Here is a 20,417-nt window from a genome sequence, read left to right on the forward strand (position 1 = left end):
ATCAGAGCTGAAAATGTGTTGCTGGAAAAGCGCAGCAGGTCAGGCAGCATCCAAGGAACAGGAGAATCGACGTTTCGGACATAAGCCCTTCTTCAGGAAGGACTTTCCTCATTCCTGAAGAAGGGCTCATGCCCGAAACGTCGATTCTCCTGTTCCTTGGATGCTGCCTGACCTGCTGCGCTTTTCCAGCAACACATTTTCAGCTCTGATCTCCAGCATCTGCAGTCCTCACTTTTTCCCAATGGAGCTGGGTCTGTTTTTCTGACTGAACCCTACCTCTGCTGGCAAACTGATTGTAATTCAAACTTTCACTGGGGTTGAAGCCTTAATTGATACAGCAACAGGTTTACTGTCCATTAATTAAGCTGCTGATTATCATCAGGGAGAAACTGCTGTTTGCACCAAAGCCTTGTAAAGTATTGGAGGGAAAAGAGCTGTCATAGGGGAGTTGGAAGCTTGGCACCCTGGTCTATTTGCTTCAATGATGAGAACCTGGATCTAACGCTGGGGATTGCAAAGGAGAGAAGTGAGTCCACTTCCCAGATGGTGACAACAGAAGTCACCTTGTCTTCCAGCAAGACTGCCTCTCTGTTCAGTATCAACTCCCTCTGCCTCGTTTTCCTCATACTCCTCTCTTATCTCACGCTCTCCATCACACTCCCATCCATGTCAGGGCTCACTGTCCTCAATCTCCATCCTTTGCTCTAGGGCAATGTTATGAGAATACCATTGTGATGGAGACCCTTGCAGGATGGAAAAGGAGGGCAATAACCAACTGTTCCAGGCACCGGAATTCCTTCCTCGGAAATCTCAAGGGTGTCCTACTGAGCAGGAGACTTTGACTGTATTGTTGAGCAGGACTTTATCATATCTGTGTCTATACTGGGGGTTCCCACAGCAAGGTCAGACGCCGTCTTTTCAAGGATCTCCCTTTTCCCTCAGAATCTATCCACACATTTTGGGAACTCAAATGAAGATCTGAGGAAAACTCGACAGTTGGAGGATGAATGAGGCATGGCAGCTGCTAGAAAAGCAAAGGCATACATGGAGAAAGCTTTTGGCATAGCAGCAGACTACTTGAAAACGGAGTGAATGGAATTGTGCTGATGAAAATAGGAGCACAACTGATGATGCCCTGTACACAAGGGAATCCAGTGTTGGAGGCAAAACCCAAATACTGCCTGATGCCAGTACCTTTGGGATTTCCCTTGCATCACCTGTTCCCATCTTCAGCTGGTCATAAAATCTCAACTTATAAAACCTTGAAACATGTAGCCCCTTCCTCATATTTGGTGCTGTAAGTTTGGTGATGCTTTTGGGCGAGGAGAAAACTAGCCTGGAATTCAGAAGTCCAGACCCCATCCATACATCAAGGCCTGCAGTTGCCTGTAAGAGGGCTAACAAGGAAATGGGCATTTTCTATGTCAGCAGTTCCAGTTTCACAGCGTCCCAACAGAAGCCAGGATTGCCTCGGCAATCCTTGCCATGAATAGCAGATGTGAAAACGGATGGGACCAGAATGAATTGGGGTTTCAAATCTTGCATGTTCAAGTGACAACAGTTTTCTTTTGATTAAGGTACAGACTCTGATTGGAGGCTAGAACAGTTTCATATGTCCCACTGCGATGCCCAAACACTCCCATTGACAGGCGAGTGTCATAGAAATGTCCAAGGTGACACTGGTGACCACAATTAGAATCTCGCTGTCAAAATTGGAAAGAGTAACGGGCAAGCATTATCTGTGGGCCTGACAGGCACGTATACCAAAATGGTGCCCATTATAGATTTCCAAAAATTAACATTAGACAGGGAGAGTGTGTATTGGTGAGGAACCAAATGACTGCTAATGCTCATGGAATTGTGCCTGAGAATTGGAACTAAAGAAACAACAGAAAGCTTCTACTAACATTAAGGACCCACAGCATTACATTATTCTTAACTGGAAAGGCTGCTCTTACTTCCAGTACTCCTCACTAGGACTGGTCCGCTTTGCAGTTTGGTTCAGCAATGTTGAGATGTTACGTGACAGATCACTGATGTTGGCAGTTCTGTTGGGGTTCAGCATGCTACTGCAATCCTCCTTATTCCAATGGTTAGTGCAGTATGACCAAGGCAAGAGTGTAGTCATGGAGGAGAAGAAGTAGTAGAAGGCGATGGAGATGACCACATTGTAGTAGATTCCAATGTATGTAGAAACCACCATCATCCCATACCCCACTCCTGTTCACAAGAATAAGGAATATAAATCAAACAATTCTACTTTATACTTCTCAGGGTTGTTTAGTTTTTATTCCTGTCAGGAAATGCTACACTCATGAAGCATGTGAACAAAATGGAAATGCTCTATCTGACCTTAGAGAAAGATATCCTCTCTGTTATGCATCTAATTAGATTGTGGGCTCTAGTTTTAGGGAGTGCACTTAAAAAATATTGTCACATCTAATGCACAGCAATAATCTTCACAACTGTGGCTCCTGGGTGTCAATTTTGTATCACATTTTAAATTGTTGCAACTTAGACGTATGAATTCTAAGGGCAAGTATCATCCGTGCCATTCCCACTACAGATAATTTTTCAGAACGACAAGAACAAAGTTGAACAAAAGTTGCATTCCTTACAAAAACATAATGGAACAAAGCAGCAGTAAATACATGGAGCAATTAGACTGAACAGGTAAGCAGGAACAGCAGCGAAGACACAAGGTAAATTCTACATAGTCTGACATATCTTGGGTTCAAGCCAGTATTTTCTGTATGCACACAATGAATTAGTATAGAATCAGTTTCAGAGACAATAAGGATGCCCACAATTTTAATTTGGGGCGTTTGGCATGGGTGCTGGGTGAAGATTGGAGTGTCTGAATTGTTCCTTATAGGAGGTGCATCTGACAAGTGCAGCAAGGCAAGGAACAACTGGTTGGATCAGGAGTGAGAATTGAGCTGGGACCAATACTGACAATCAAGATGCGACTGGGATCAAAGGGAAATATTTGGAAAAAAAAGAAACAAAGAAAGCAGACAGAGGTGGATGAGCCCTGAACCAGGAACTCAAAACACACTGCTGCTACTCTGTCACCACCATCTTGGAAGAAAACTGTTGAACTTTTACCTTTATTCTTCCATTTAATACTAGGAAGGACTATAATGTTAACTTTTAACTTTATTTCTTTATTTTATTACTTATTCTAAGAAGAATGGTAATGCTTTATGTTTAACTTTCTATTTTAACTGCAATTTCTACTATTTGAATGGTAAAAAATTGCAGCATGCTGCTATGCAGAGGGACCTGGGTGTCCTTGTACATGAATCACAGAAGGTTGGTCTGCAGGTGCAACAGATAATTAGGAATGCAAATCGAATTTTGTCCTTTATTGCTAAAGGGATTGAGTTTAAAAGCAGACAGGTTATTTTGCAGCTGTATAGAGCACTAGTGAGGACACACCTGGAATACTGCATGCAGTTTTGTCTCCATACTTGAGAAAGGATGTACTGGCATGAGAAGGGGTGCAGAGGAGGTTCATTGGGTTGATTCTGGAGTTGAGGGGGTTGGCTTAAGAGGAGAGACTGAGTAGACTGGGATTATATTCATTGGAAATTAGAAGAATGAAGGGGGATCCGATATTAACATATAAAATTATGAAGGGAATAGATAAGATAGATGTAGAGAGGATGGTTCCACTGATTGGTGAAACTACGACAAGAGGGTGTAGCCTCAAAATTAGGGGGAGCAGATTTAGAACTGAATTGAGAAGGAATATCTTCACCCAGAGGGTTGTAAATCTGAGGAATTCCCTGCCCAGTGAAGTGGTTGGGACTTCTTCAGTAAATGTTTTTAAAGCTAAGGTAGATTTTTGTTTGAACAGTAAAGGAATTAGGGGTTATGGTGAGAAGGGAGGTAAGTGCTGCTGAGGCCATGAAAAGATCAGCCATGATCTTATTGAATGGCGGAGCAGGCTCCAACGGCCAGATGGCCTACTCCTGCTCCTAGTTCTTGGGCTTATGTAACTGTGCTTCTTTTTACTACTTCTGGTTAGGTTTTGTACCTCGGTACCTTCATTCCTAAGATGGCGCTGTGTGTGGCAACATTGTACACTTTTCACTGTACTCCTATACTTGAGTACATAGGACAATGAAGCTTAAATCAAATAAATCAAAGGGAACGTGCCCCAAAACACAGTAAGTGCCAGGGCTTGTAGTAGGGGTGCAAGACACAAAATCATGGTGTTTCTAGGAGGGAGAATGAGGACTAGGACTGGGAATGCCTTGGATGTTTCTTTCTGTTATTCCAAACAGTCTGATATGTCATTCTGCTGTACCTTAGTAGGTTTCTCTGGAAACCTTGACAGGGCATAGGTCACACCCATCTCACAAATGTCTATTAAAAAAAAGTCGAGGCACCAGTGTTATTACTGGCATTGACTTTTACATTTAAATTCAGCACATACTTTGGCTGCATTTGGTTCAAAGTTGTTGAAGATAAATTGTCATCAGGCAGGGAAAGCACAGGGATGGGTGGACAGAAGAGAGCATGGAGGGTGGGGAGGGGTGTTCACAGTTGATAATATCCAACCCTCTGTTTCTTTTCCTGATGGATAAGCATGTATGAACATACAGAAAAAAGTACAAGAACAACTGGAGAATGCAACAAAATTATGCGATGAACATGAAATGTCAGATCAAGTTACATGACACTGTATTCAAAATTATTTGAATTTCATAAAAAGCAACAGTCACTCTTTAATATGTATCTCAAGTTCCTGTAATATAACATAACAAACATCATGATAATAGTTATTTTAAAATAGTTGTCCTGTGTTTTCATGGATTGTGACGTAGCTGGTGCTTGCAGTTATACAAGTCAAAATGGCTGCAGATATTACATCTTGTTGTTGTACAAAATATTCTCTGCCAGCATTTAAATTGCAATGTGAAAACATGACTCCAGTGTCTGCTTGAAAATATTTCCAATATCCTTTAAACATGGGATCCTTCTTAAGTTACATTCCCATGTCGAGCTTTCCCGTGCTGCCTATGCATTTTCCTTGTTGTACAGCACGGTGATTTCTGAAATGGACCTTCTTACCTTTGAACATAGGGTTAACCCTCCATACACCAAGGCAGCCTTGGCTGGTGAACTGCCCAAAGGAAAGTTCCAGAAAAAAAAGAGGAATACCGCAGAAGACCAGCATGATGATATAGGGAAACATAAATGCACCTTTAAAAAAAGAAGACCCATCATTACAGACTGTACAGCCAGTATCTCGAAAAACAGTTTGTACTACTCCTCAGTTTTAGATTGGAATGTTCCTTTAGGCAAGAATGCATCAGTGGTTAAATTTAACTTAACTTATCGCCTCAGTTCAGGTAATAAAGTCTGATAGGTTAGGGTAGGAATGCCTCATTAAATTGGGTAATGTCTTGTTTACTGATCGCTAAAGAATGCAATCTATTAAAAAATACCAACATAAATGTGCAAATTAGAACATTGTGCTACTCATAAATTAAGTATTTTTGGATAATACCAGCTTCCCTAAGTTTTTGACAGATAGTTTACGCCAGCTCAATGGGCAGCAATGGAGCATCAGTGCAGATAAAACTTACATCAATGATCCAGTCCTGCTTACAAGCTGCTGATAACATTTCCAATCAGTCCTGGAAATGACCAGTGCCAGCTGCTCGTGGGCACTACATTAAGGTGTGGCCTATGTTATACACATGACACCAACATAACAAACTTCATTTAATTGGCAGAAATTGGCAGATGGCCTATTCCTCTGTTTAGCATTCCCTGTATTTTCATGCCAATGTAGCCTTCACTTCTCCAGATAGAGTTGTTCAGGCTAAATATTGTCATTTATTCATCAAAAAATGTGGTGCTGGAAAAGCACAGCCGATCAGGCATCATCTGAGGAGCTGGAGTGTCGACATTTCGAGCATAAGCTGTTCATCAGGAATCCCTGATGAAGAGCTTATGCTTGAAACATCAACTCTCTTGTTCCTTGGATGCTGCCTGATCGGCTGTGCTTTTCTAGCATCACACTTTTTGACTCTGATCTCCAGCATCTTCAGTCTTCACTGTCTCTCATCGTCATTTAATTAGTTGGTTATGCAACTTTTCACAGAACGTACATTATAGAAACAGGTCATTAGGTTCAACGCTCCACACAAACCTCCTTGCAACCCACTTCACCTAATGCTAGTAACAATACTTTCAGATAACTCATCACTGTAACAACCTGACATGTCAAAATATACATAAGGGATTTTTGGTGAAACTCAGCAGGTTTAGCAGCATCAGTGGGAAGAAAGCAGAGTTAACATTTAATCTGGTGACTCATCATCAGAATGATTCTAATTTTCAGTCACCAGACTCAAAGCATTAACTATGATTTACCAGCAATCTCTGTTTTTGTTTCAGACTGAGGAGCACTTTGGTGCCAGGCAACCATAATTCTATTAGATTTAAAATAATAATAGAAAAGGATAGACCAGATCTAAAAGTTGAAGTTCTAAATTGACGGTATTAGGCAAGAACTTTCAAAAGCTGATTGGAGGCAGATGTTCCCAGGTAAAAGGACGGCTGGAAAATGGGAAGCCTTCAGAAATGAGATAACGAGAAACCAGAGAAAGTATATTCCTGTCAGGGTGAAAGGAAAGGCTGGTAGGTATAGGGAATGCTGGATGACTAAAGAAATTGAGGGTTTGGTAAAGAAAAAGAAGGAAACATATGTCAGGTATAGACAGGATAGATCGAGTAAATCCTTAGAAGAGTATAAAGGAAGTAGGAACATACTTAAGAGGGAAATCAGGAAGGCAAAAAGAGGACATGAGATAGCTTTGGCAAATAGAATTAAGGAGAATCCAAAGGGTTTTTACAAATATATTAAGGACAAAAAGGGTAACTAGGGAGAGAATAGGGCCCCTCAAAGATCAACAAGGTGGCCTTTGTGTGGAGCCGCAGAAAATGGGGAAGATACTAAATGAGTATTTTGCATCAGTATTCACTGTGAAAAAGAATATGGAAGATATAGAATGTAGGGAAATAGATGGTGACATCTTGCAAAATGTCCATATTACAGGGGAGGAAGTGCTGGATGTCTTGAAATGGGTAAAGGTGGATAAATCCCCAGGACCTGATCAGGTGTACCCTAGAACTCTGTGGGAAGCTAGAGAGGGGATTGTAGAACCTCTTGCTGAGATATCTGTATCATCGATAGTCACAGGTGAGGTGCCGGAAGACTGGAGGTTGGTGAACATGGTGCCACTGTTTAAGAAGGAAGGTAAGGACAAGCCAGGGAACTATAGATGAGTGAGCCTGACGTCAGTGGTGGGCAAGTTGTTGGAGGGAATACTGAGGGACAGGATGCACATGTATTTGGAAAGGCAAGGACTGAGTTGGGATAGTCAACATGGCTTTGTGCATGGGAAATCATGTCTCACAAACTTGATTGAGTTTTTTGAGGAAGTAACAAAGAGGACTGATGAGGGTAGAACGGTAGATGTGATCTATATGGACTTCAGCAAGGCGTTTGATAAGGTTCCCCATGGGAGACTGATTAGCAAGGTTAGAGCTCATGGAATACAGGGAGAACTAGCCATTTGGATATAGAACTGGCTCAAATGTAGGAGATAGAGGGTGGTGGTGGAAGGTTGTTTTTCAGACTGGAGATCTGTGACCAGTGGAGTGCCACAAGGATCGGTGCTGGGTCCTCTACCTTTTGTCATTTACATAAATGATTTGGATGCAAGCATAAGAGGTACAGTTAGTAAGTTTGCTGATGACATCAAAATTGGAGGGGTAGTGAAGAGCAAACAGGGTTACCTCAGATTACAACAGGATCTGAACCAGATGGGCCAACGGGCTGAGAAGTGGCAGATGGAGTTTAATTCAAATAAATGCGAGGTGCTGCATTTTGGGAAAGAAAATCTTAGCAGGACTTATACACTTAATGGTAAGGACCTAGGGAGTGTTGTTGAACAAAGAGTCCTTGGAGTGCAGGTTCATAGCTCCTTGAAAGTGGAGTCGCAGGTAGATAGGATAGTGAAGGAGGCGTGTGGTATGCTTTCCTTTATTGGTCAGAGTATTGAGTACAGGAGTTGGGAGGTCATGTCGCGTCTGTACAGGACATTGGTTAGGCCACTGTTGGAATATTGCATGCAATTCTGTTCTTCCTATCGGAAAGATGTTGTGAAACTTGAAAGGGTTCAGAAAAGATTTACAAAGATTTTGCCGGGGTTGGAGGATTTGAGCCAGACGGAGAGGCTGAACAGGCTGGGGCATCGGATGCTGAGGGGTGACCTTATAGAGGTTTACAAAATTATGAGGGGCATGGATAGGGTAAATAGGCAAAGTCTTATCCCTGGGGTCGGGGAGTCCAGGACTAGAGGGCATAAGTTTAGGGTGAGAGGGAAAAGATATAAAAGAGACCTACGGGGCAACTTTTTAACACAGAGGGTGGTACGTGTATGGAATGAGCTGCCAGAGGATGTGGTGGAGGCTGGTACAATTGCAACATTTAAGAGGCATTTGGATGGGTATATGAATAGGAAGGGTTTGGAGGGATATGGGCCGGGTGCTGGCAGGTGGGACTAGATTGGGTTGGGATATCTGGTCGGCATGGATTGGTTGGACTGAAGGGTCTGTTTCCATGCTGTACACCTCTATGACTTTATGAGATCTCCAGCACTTGCATTTCTTTATTCAGTTATGTACATAGGGCATGTCTATAGTAGTGGATTAGTACAAAACACCGCAGGTTTTGCTCTATCTGCATTTATGTGTTTAATGCCCAAGTAAAATTCCATCCTCACCGCTTTGCATGGTAATATTTAAATGACAACAACAACAATGTTGAAGAAAGTAAGCCAAAAAATCTCTGAATGCACCAATGGCAAACTACCCTGCAGAAAACCAGTCAATGCGGAGAACAAATGGGGTAGAATGTAACTGCAAAAGCTTAAAACTTCAAAGTGAGTTAACAAGACCTCAAAAACATCCTTTTAATGATGAAGTAGGATCTTAAATGTTCTAATTTCATGCGATTGTAGGTCAAGCCTTTTCTGAAATCATGAAAATCAACACTATACTAACTTTCCTAAAGATGCAATAAAACAAAAGGTTTAGTAACAGAAACAATAACAGAAATAGCTAGGAAAGCACAATAGGTCTGAAAGTATCTGTGGAAAGAAAACAAAGTTAATGGTTTGGATCCAGTGACTCTTCTAAGTTGGTTAAGATTTTCCAGCAATTTTTGTTTCTGATTTCAATCATCTATAGTTCTTCAGTTTTTTTTGATATAAATATTTAAGTTTGTCTTTTGTATAGCCTCATATTGCTCTGAAAAATATGGTGTGCAACTACAACAACATAAGATAGAAGAAAGCAAGTTTGCTATTTAAATTAATAGCTCAAATCACTTCTATAGGTGAAATCACGTTTTAATTCAGCATTTGAAATTGTCCTGGTGTAATTCAAGCCACAATACAGACTGTGGAAAAATTGTCAAAGTAAAAGTTAAGTAAAGCTGTCAGTGAATACAGCCCAACACATTGGCTGTTTTGTTCTAAAAGTGGCATATATTAGGAGGTGGGTTTTTCTTTATCTCTACTCAGTTGAGCTACTGCAAAGCAGAACCAAAAGGGACTAGATCTTGTGTATGTTTTACAACGGATCCTTTTGCCCAGGACTAGATTAGCTAATCCGATTTGGCCAAAAGTATATTGAAAATACATTGTGTCTTGTTTCTGAAGAACTTGCATATCTTTAAACATTTCCCCTGCAAATCCTATTCTGAATGAATCTGTGCACTGAAGCAGAGGAGAAAAGACTTTGGAGCATTTTGCTCTGCTGTGGCATATTTTGGTGCTGCATCCTTCTCACTGAGAGATATTTCAGTATAACGTATTGTTATATCAATAAATTTGAGAAATTATTTGAGTGGTAATTTTTTTTCTTAGATAATCCAAAAAGAATTATTGCTACTAATCACCAGAAAGTGGATCACTTACAGCTAATACACTAAATAAACTGCACAAATAATAGATTTATAAATGAAAATAATACATCCTTAATATTATATATTGACACTAGAATCTGAAATTATGCAGGTTACATGGTTCCAATGAAAAATAACACCATGCAATAACAGTTATAATTATGATGTAGATATTAAATATAGGTGGGACACCAGAAAGTATAGATTTCTGAGAAACTTTCTGGAGGTAACAGAAATATAAACACCGAGAACAATAGGCATTTGGTAATGTATTGGGATATGAATAACAGACACTTGATAATGTCCTACATGGAGTAACCAATGGTCTATAGCATAGGAAAAGACTATTTGATCCAACTTGTCCATGTTGGTATTTGCATTTGACACTAATATTTTACCTCTCTTCATCTAACCCCATCGGTAATCCGTCTAATTTGTCCCACCTTTTGTGTTAGTTTAGCATCCCCTTAAACACACCTATGCTACTTTTCTCAAAACTCCTCACATTCTTAAAATTCTTTGGGTTAAAAAAAAATTCTCTTAAATTCCCTATTGGAATTATTTATGAATGCCTTATATTTATGATATCTCATTTTTTAATTTCCTCACATGTTGAAAAATCTTTTTATTATTTTATGACTCTTCCATAATCGTAAAGATCTCTACTGAATTATCCCTCAACCTTCTCTTTTCTCAGGAAAACAGCCTAAGCATTTAGAATATCAGACATCTTGGAATGAGGCTGATTGAAAACAGACATTCGAGAATGCGACAGTTGGAGAATGTGTGACACTGCAGAAGTGGTGATCTGAGAATAACAGACAGCTGAAAATGCAATACACTGAGAATAGCAGACAGCTGAGAAAATGATGCAATAAGAATAATGGCCAGCTGAGAAAATGATGTAAATGAGAATAACAGACAGTTGAGAGTGCGACACAATGAGAATAACAGACACAAGTTTCTAGGATACAGAGAAAATCAAACTTTATTAGAAATATCCAGAAAATAATACACCTACCATTATGGTATATGTAGAATAATAGACAGCTGAGTAAATGGCACAATGAGAATTACAGATTTCTGGTAATGTGTTAGAGTGAGAATAACAGACATCTGAGAATGTTAAACAATAAAAATAAAAGACATCTGATTCTAGGATACTTTATTGGAAACATCCAGAAAATAGTACATCTGGCAATGTGATACAAGTAGAAGAAACTAAACCTATGAATGAATTTCATAAAAAATAGAGAATGAGAAGAAGAGAATGTCTGTCACATGACAGTGTTATACATAAGAAAATCTTTATGAAGCTGATGCGTCAAACATATAGATTTTATTTCAGACTGACATTTATCTTGTTTGTATGTTAGAAATTAATACTGCCATTTTTAACTTCATTGTACAACTGAGCCAATCACTACTGAGAGTAGGCAGTCTACTTGTATATTTATGCTTATGTCTAACTTCTTGGAAATATATGGGATTATCTGTGGAAAAGAGTGAAAGAAGTTTGTAGAGATTGTAACTATAAAGTATGCCAATATTAGGCTTGAGGAAACATTTAGCATGTTCAACAGGACAGTACCACCTAAGTGTTTTTCTGAAGACTAAAGGAACAGCATCAGAAAGTTGAATGTAGTGTCTCACAGTAACCGCTCAATTGGCAGATTAAAACTCAGATTAACTTTTTGGATTCAGGAACCCTTATGAATCCAGGAACTATGACAAATCTGTGCCCAAGGTATAGTTTGACTACAAATCAGCTGCACTGTAATGTGCCAGGAATGGTAAGGTAACATTTGCATTTTCATAGCCAACTTCATCATGTCATTGAAGTAGCTGTTTGAAGCCTTTGATTTCTTTACAAAAAGGAAGAAAACAAAATGGATAGTGACTAACTACAAGCTGTGCTTGCATAGCTTTTTCCTCCCTCTCCCATTTGCCCTTCAGAATCTGGTCATCTCTATATTACAGTGCATACTTGTATACTGGTGATGGAAGAGGAATGATATAGTTGACACTTTATACATAGATCATCTCATATTCATATACACATGCAAATTTTCACAGAAAAATATACATGGAAAAAAATCACTCTTAAACATAAACAAGTATGTATTCTCATGCACATAAGTTCAAAGACACCTGCGCATGCCTTCACAAACTCTGACACACCAAATTTCTACATACCTCCACCATTTCGGTAGCACAGATAAGGGAACCTCCAGACATTTCCAAGGCCTACAGCATAGCCAACACTAGTCAGGATGAATTCTATCTGATTTGACCAGTTCCCACGCTTCAAGTTTTCATCTTTCTTCACCATCTCACCTGGAATAGCACCATTCTGCAAAAAATAAAATGTTCAAATGTAATAATCAATGCTCTGGAAGTAAGCCCAGTCATATTTTCTGGCATGTTGCCATTAAAACATTAAAATTGTTCAGTCTTAATACGTTTGTTTTTATTTTCAAGTCTGCATAACCAACTGTCCTATAGAACATCATGCTGAGTTAAGATGGACAGCAAGCTATCTGTTCCCAATCCTCTGTGGCTGCCAGTTAATCAGAAACCCAGCTTGTTCTGACTTCCTGTCTCTGGTTCTCTTCCTTCCTCAGGAGAAATGTCTCATTATCCAGGACCATCTGAGGCTGAGCCAACCCAGAATTAATTTGGAACAATTCTCAGCAATCTGCTGCACAAAAGGTTTTATAGAACCAAGCAATGGGTTACAAAAAACAAATCAGTGTGAGAGAGTAGATAAGGAACTGCAATACAGTTCCAGTTTTAGTTTTAATCTTAATCCATGTTTGATGTGTGAGAGTGAAATATTAGCAGTCAACTGGAAAAAGAAAATCAAAAATCTCATGAGTCCAAAAGGGTACCACATTATTTTGTTGTCAATCTGTGGCAAAACTGATTTCCATTTTAGTGTCAGGCAGAAGGGACAAGGGAGGGTCACAGCGACTTCAGCATTTCTGAAAGTTTTAAGGCGAAAATATTACAATTGCTATCCAGTCACTCTTGTTGAAATATAAAATCTATGCCCTGAATATCTGAAATAGCCCAGTGATCATCTGTCTAAGCTTATACCTGAAAATGACTACAGACTAAGGTTCCAGTACTGCTGAAACCATAATCCATTATGTGACTGCCTTTGAGAAGAATAATAAAACACAGGATAAACTATATAAAAAAGAACTATTGTAACTAATAAGCAAAACTGAAGGAAGCTGCTACAGTAGCAAACTTTGTGTCTCTGTAAACTCCACAAAATAGGATTAACAAAAGATAATCGTTAAATGAAACAATGTAGCCCTTTGATAGAATGTTAGCATCAATGAATTAGAGCTTTCATTTTCATCGGAGTGTGTGGAATTTGAATCCAGACAAAAGGGCGAGATACAGAATTAGCTAGTTACAAACAGTTCCACAGCTCCACTACAGAGTATCCAGCGTTCTGCACATGGCCATTGTTCTCAGTAGCCAGTTTTTCAATAGCAAATGGAACTGGTCCAATACATTTGTTGCTTGGTTTTGGTGGAGTGGATTACTCTTTTTTAGAAAATCATGGCCGGATTCTAATAATGCTACTGTACTATCATGTTAATTCACAATTAGACTTCAGCATTCTTTCCCTTCTGACAGCATGGAACCATCCCACCTCCACAATAAGAAAACTAAGGATGGAAATGACTCTGCTCTACGCTCCCTAAATACTGCATTTACAATGTGTATCCAAATACTAAGCCAGGCAGACAAGGAGGATCCAGGTCCAATTACACTTAGTTGTTTTGCATTGAAGAGCAGCAGGTCAAGGAGAAACTAGAGGGCCAAATGTAGATCCATGACTGATATCCATGGTAATGGTGTGAGACTAGAAACAGAAGTCAAAATAGGTGATTCCCTAGCTACAGTGAGATGGATAAAAACGTAGCCACATGAATGTAGTCACACTCAATTGGACAACAGTGAGGAAAACACTAGAGAAATCTTAACAGCCAAGGCTGCAGACTGGTTAAGAAGAGTCAGTTTACCTTTGTCCAGTCACACAGGATATCAGTTGTGATTTTGATAAGCAGTATTAGAGTAAAATGGTATGAGCAGAAACTTAACTGCAGGGATTCAAATGTAAGAATTTCAGGAAAAACAGATATGCATTTGAGAAATGACTATATGTTTGACAACTTTGGATGGGAAAAGCTGAAGATGGGATGGTAATTTAAAGGGTAGAGAGAGGTGATGACAGCACATTTAAAGGGAACAGGGACAGTCTGGAGAGAACCCTTCACAGTAATAGCTAATGTGGGGACCAGGGAACTGCACTATCAACATTTTAATAGGTAATTTATGAAAGGAGCAGGAGATGGACCACCTGCTCAGAGTAGGCTTATGGGGCTGAATGGCCTACACCTACTCCTGTTTCTTATGTTCTAAAAAACACTTCTACAATTAATGCAAGGGGCTGTGGAAATCAAATAGCAACTAACTTGACTCCTTTAAATTGCACTGGTGAGGGTCGGTCGTGCCGCTGATGTACTTAGCTATACATGGTTATGGTACAACATGAACTGTACTGGTGAGCTCCAACATGATTCTGATTACATGCTGCTTAGTCCATATTCTTTTGACAGACAATCCCTGTGTTCATGTTATTGCTTTGTCAAAATTTCATTTGGCACTGTTAACATCACAATTACACCATTTTGGAAGCCAAACACAAACGAGCCAAATTTCTTTGCCAATAAATTTATCAAGTAATGAACTGAGATCCAGAATACACTGTAATTGTATTTGTAATGATTGGAATGAGGTCAGACAGGTAGACTTCATAGAATGAGTTCACTGATTGGGGCTGTTAACCTGGGGCAATCTGGGAGTCCTGGCAGATATAAATAGAGTATCAGGGGTTCTGCTCACTCTAGGAGCCAGCTCTGTGCTGACTGGACCAGTGCTAACCACTATTTACGTGTAAGTAAAGGGTGCCATGTGATGGGGTATTCGTGGAGTTCGTGGAGTTATTTCAGTATTGAGTGATGAAATGCAGATCACATTCTGGGCATGTACTAAATAAAGAACAGCAGCTTAACTCTGGAATTTGAATGAATGAGACACACACACACACACACACACACACAAGGAGATTTGGATTCATCCACAGAGGTGCTTCAATCAATCCCAGTGCTACTTCTTCAGAAAATTGGATAATATACAAAATTCTTTTCTTGTCTTGTAACTACTGTTGGAAATGCCATGTATGGGAGTAAGGTGAAGCCTGTACAAAAATAAGGTTCAATCCTTCACCCTGCTCTGATAGAAAGTCCATCAAAAGAGCTCTTGTGATGCAGTGACTAACTGTGGGCTTGGAGACATTGGTTCAAGTCTCACCTTCTCCAGATGTGTGTCATAACATCTCTGAAGGTTTGTTTAAAAAAAAAAGGTCTACAGGTACTCACTTGCCTGGCTTAATCATGAGGACTGGGCAAAGCAGTGAAAGTGGTTAACATGCATAGAATCAAAACCAGCTGGAATTAATGCTTTCAAGATATGTAACAGTTGGTTCAGAACCCGTTCTTTTCAAAAAACTGCTATCTTATTGTGAAAAGGCATGCAAAACACCATAAAGTTACACTGACATGCACATTGTATATCATATCGCTTGGGTATAATAGAATTCCTGCGAACAGATGATTTTTACAGTTAATATTGTGTCATGGCAACATATCAAGAGGCTATTAATATTATCAGAACCCCACAATATTGTCCATACCAAGTCTGGCTACTGGAAGAGATGCAACATTCATGTAGTGAGGAAATTCTGTGTTTAAGTTCCATAGCATTCTTACTATGGACAGATAACTGACTACTGTGCATGTAAAGCAATGCTAGCAGTACATTCAACAAGGGCATGGACTCTTGCCATCGATAGAGCAAGGAAACAATTATGAGAGAAAAAGTATTGAGAATGCTTTTAAGAATATGTTCAGCAGTCTGAAGAAAAGTGAAGGTTTATTTAAAAGGTGCAAATCAAAGAATGCAAATATTCTTCTGTGTTATATTTGAATTTAAGGCAAGACGATGACCATACAACCGTAAGGTATAGGAACAGAATTAGGCCATTTGACCTACTGAGCCTGCTCCACCATTCGATCACGTCTGATATGTTTCTCAACCCCATTCTCCCGCCTTCTCCCATGATCCTTGATCCCGTTACCAATCAAGAATCTATCTACCTCTGTCTTAAATACACTCAATGACTTGGTCTTCACACCCCTCTGTGGCAATGAGTTCCACTGATTCACCATCCTCTGGCTGAAAAAATGCCTCCTCATCTCAGAAAGGGTCATCCCTTCACTCTAAGGCTGTGCCTTCGAGTCCTAGTCTCTCCTATTAGTGGAAACATCTTCTCCACATTCACTCCATCCAGTAATCTATAAGTTTCAATCAGGTCCTTTGTCATCCTTTTAAACTACATTGAGTACGGACCCAGAGTCCTCAGCTGTTTCTCATGTGACAAGTCCAGGATCATTTTTGTAAACCTCCTCTTGACCGACTCCAAGGCCAGCGCATTTTTCCTGAGATACAGGGCCCAAAACTACTCACAATATTCCAAACATGGTCTGACCAAAGCCTTATACATCCTTGGCAGTGCATTTCTGCTCTTGTATTCTAGCCCTCTTGAAATGAATGCTACACTGCATTTGCCATCCTAACTGCCAACTGAATTTGCATGTTAACCGTAAGAGAATCCTAAACTAGGAATCCCAAGTCCTTTTTCTCTCATATTTTCAAAATCTTAGAAAATAGTATACATCTATATCCTTCCTACCAAAGTGCCTTACACTTTTCCCTCATTGTATTTCATCTGCCACTTCATTATCCACTGTCCTCGCCTGTCCAAGTTCTTCTGCAGCCTCTCCTCTTCCTTAACAGGACTTGTCCATCCACCTATCTTTGTGTCATCTGCAAACGTAGCAGCACTGCCCTCAGTTCCTTCGTCCAAATTGTTAATGTATAATGTGAATAGTTGTGGCCCAGCACTCCACTAATCATCAGCTGCCGTCCTGAAGAAGATGCCTTTATCCCTACCTCTGCCTTCTGCCAGTCAGCCAATCCTCTATCCATGCCAATACTTTGCCATGTCATTTAGCAGCCTCTTGTGTGGCACCTTCAGGAAATTCAGATACATCATGTTCACTGGTCTTCCTTTGTCTAATTTACTTGTTTCCGCCGCAAAGAATTCTGACACATTTGTCACGTATGACCTCCCCTTCAGGAAGCCATACTAACTCAGCCCTATTTTACCACACACTTCCAGGTAGTCTGCAATCTCATCTTTAATAGAGTCATGGAGATGTACAGTATGGAAACAGACACTTCGATCCAACTTGTCCATGCCGACCAGATACCTGAAATTAATCTAGTCCAATTTGCCAGCGTTTGACCTATATCCCTCTAAGCCCTTCCTTTTCATACATCTATCCAAATGTTGTAATGTAAATGTTTAAGTATTATAATTGTACCAGCCTCTACCACTTCCTCTGGCAATTCATTCCATACATGCACCACCCTCTGTGTGAAAACATTGCCCCTTATGTCCCTTTTAAATCTTTCCCCTCTCACCTTAAACCTATGCTTCTAATTTTGGACACCCCCAACCTGGGAAAAGGTCTTGGCTATTCACCCTATCCATGCCCCTCATGATTTTATAAACCTCTAAAAGGTCACCCCTCAGCCTTCGATCCTCCAGGGAATACAGCCCCAGCCTATTCAGCCTCTCCCTACAGCACAAACCCTCCAACCCTGGTGACATTCTTGCAAGTATTTTCAGAACCCTTTCAAGTTTCACAATATCCTTCCTATAGCAGGAAAACCAGAATTGCATACAGTATTCCAAAAGTGGCCTAACCACTGTCCTGTACAACCACATAATAGACTCTAAAATCTTACCAACGACAGATGTCGGGCTAACTGCCCTATAATTTCCTGTCCTCTGCCTCCCTCTCCTCTTAAAAAGGTTAGCCATTTTCCAGTCTATGATGGATTTTGTATTGTGTGCATCAAGAAGTAGGGAACATTGTATTTTTTCCATACTCTGCACTCCAAACGTCCTCTCAGTGTCCAATGTTTCCTTCTGAGTTCACTTAAAAATCGAAGAACAAGCTAGCTTCCCACCAAGGATAATGAAGAAACATGCCTTTGCTCAAATTAACCACAAGTTTGATTGATATGATAGTCTGGGAATAACGTGAGTCAGCTATTTAAATCTTTTTTGAGATCAGGGAACATTACTTGAAATTCCTTTATCTCTAAAATAAAACAAAGAACCGTGGATGCTAAAGATCTGGCAGAATCAAAAATAGAAATTTCTGGAGAAATCTAGCAGGTCTGGCAGCATCCATGGAGAGAGAAATGGTGTTAATGCTTCAAGTCTTCAAGTCCAGTGACCCTTCTTCAAAATTGATAACAGCTAAGAAATGGTGAAATTTATGCTGATGACAGAGGGTGGGTGGTGGGGGGGAAGTGGAATACATGGAGATGGAACTGAGATAGAGGGAGAGAGAGAGAGAGAGAGCGCAAGGTTGGCAGACAAAGGGCTTTTAGAAGGGTGTATGCCCGAAACGTCGATTCTCCTGTTCCCTGGATGCTGCCTGACCTGCTGCGCTGTTCCAGCAACACATTTTCAGACAAAGGGATTGTTGATTGTAAGCCAGAGGAGAAGAAAAGCTGCAATGGGGCCTATGAGTGCCATAATAATAAACTAAAAAACTGCAGATGCTGGAGTTCTGAAACAACACCAGAAATTTGGAGAAACCCAGCAGGTCTGGCAGCAGCTGTGGGAAGAAAGCAGAGTTATCATTTTGAGTCCGATGACTCTTCATCAGAACCGATCCATTTTCACATACACACGTTTGGTGCCACGGTGTTAAATGAATGAACTGTGATACTTCCAATCTAATTCCTTGCGGGGATAGGACATAATGAGATCTTGTGGAGCAATGGGTAGCATCATTGACTCAGTGTCAGAAGCTTACAACTCAAGTCTCACTTGAAGAATTCATGGCCAAGAATGGTGCTCATAACAGACTGAGATTTGAATTTTCCGCTTGTAAACCCTTCCAGCATGCACTTATGGCAGGTGGAAAGAGGAGGAAAGAATCCTGGTCGACATGTTATGCAAGACTCCTTGAAAGGGAAGATGTCTGGCTTGTTTGCCTGGATAGCTGGTGGGGATTAGATCGGTGCCAACAGCATAAGGTTTCTGGCTGCCATTGATTTGGGACCTGCTATGTCATCCTACCAGTGATGGAGATCACAGTGCTTTAGAACAACCATGGCTTTTGGCACAAAATTCAAGAGGAAGATGGGCATAACATGAAACTACAAACAGTCAACAACTTTTCTCCACATGCCTAAGGACAATTTGGTCTTGAAAAGTCAGCTGTGGTGCTACTCTACTGGAAGAAATACTCCTGTATGGATATGCTTCTGCAACAAACTCCTGCCCTTGTTTTCCTAATGCACCCCCCTCTAATATCTGGTATGTATTAGCTCCAGAGCAAGAGACAGGCCTTATATCCAGTTCATAGCTAACGTAAAAACATTTGATATGAAAATATAATGCAATACGTACAGGCATCAGTTTCCTAGCACTGACATCTATTTAACCAGTACAAAGCAGGAAAGTGCAAAACTAAAGGAAAATGAAACAGAAAATGGAACTGTGCACTGACATGCAATCCAATTACGAAAGAATACTGTGGAAATTGTCAGGAAATTACATTTGCCAACCTTTGTTTGTTTTTGATCGCGTGCATCCACAGTACTTTGTCTTATCTTTTGTTATCCTCATTTTGGCTCTAATCTTATCATTTAACATATCTTTTCAAAGACAGGCTGAGCACAGCTTTGTGTTCTGAAACATTGTACTGTATTTAACCTTCCACAAAGTTCTTTGAAATGAATATTATTTTATTGTTGCTAAATTTTGTGAGGATCACATGGATAACCACAGCGATCAAGCCACCCGCAAAGATGTCACCTGACCCACAGTGTCTGGTCGCAGGAGAAGTAATAGCACTCTAGGTAGTGGAAAATACAGCACTCTGTGGAGACTCTTCCACAATGCGTGTGGACTACTTGGCATATGGAGTCCTTTATTTTGTGAAGTTTACAATAGGGTACAGTTCTCCTTTAAGAAAAAAATACAGAACAATTGTATGGCCCATTGACTTCAATGAGGGAAAGCATCCTGTTCAACAATTTCTGCACAAATATGTTCCAGACACCTGGGTGCATTCATTCATGTTACAAGCCAACTGGACATCTTTTAAATTAAAGCCATGAAGATTTACAAATAAGAGACACTGCTACTTCAAGCAAGTTACATCAGCAAATTAAGAATCTCAATTAAAGT

At 40.1% G+C, this 20,417-nt stretch overlaps 1 protein-coding gene across 1 annotated transcript in view; it reads right to left on the reverse strand.

Annotated features, from left to right (window-relative positions):
• Positions 1-20,417, reverse strand: part of slc6a9 (solute carrier family 6 member 9) — a 241,873-nt gene that overhangs the window by 37,574 nt on the left and 183,882 nt on the right. Inside the window, exons 4-6 of the mRNA XM_043699069.1 lie at positions 12,191-12,347; positions 5,083-5,214; positions 1,959-2,220 (exon numbers count right to left, since the gene is read on the reverse strand). Coding sequence (XP_043555004.1) covers positions 1,959-2,220; positions 5,083-5,214; positions 12,191-12,347 — 551 coding nt within the window. The remainder of the gene's footprint in view (positions 1-1,958; positions 2,221-5,082; positions 5,215-12,190; positions 12,348-20,417) is intronic.

This window comes from Chiloscyllium plagiosum, chromosome 11 (genome assembly GCF_004010195.1).
Source record: "Chiloscyllium plagiosum isolate BGI_BamShark_2017 chromosome 11, ASM401019v2, whole genome shotgun sequence".
NCBI classification, from domain to species: domain Eukaryota; kingdom Metazoa; phylum Chordata; class Chondrichthyes; order Orectolobiformes; family Hemiscylliidae; genus Chiloscyllium; species Chiloscyllium plagiosum.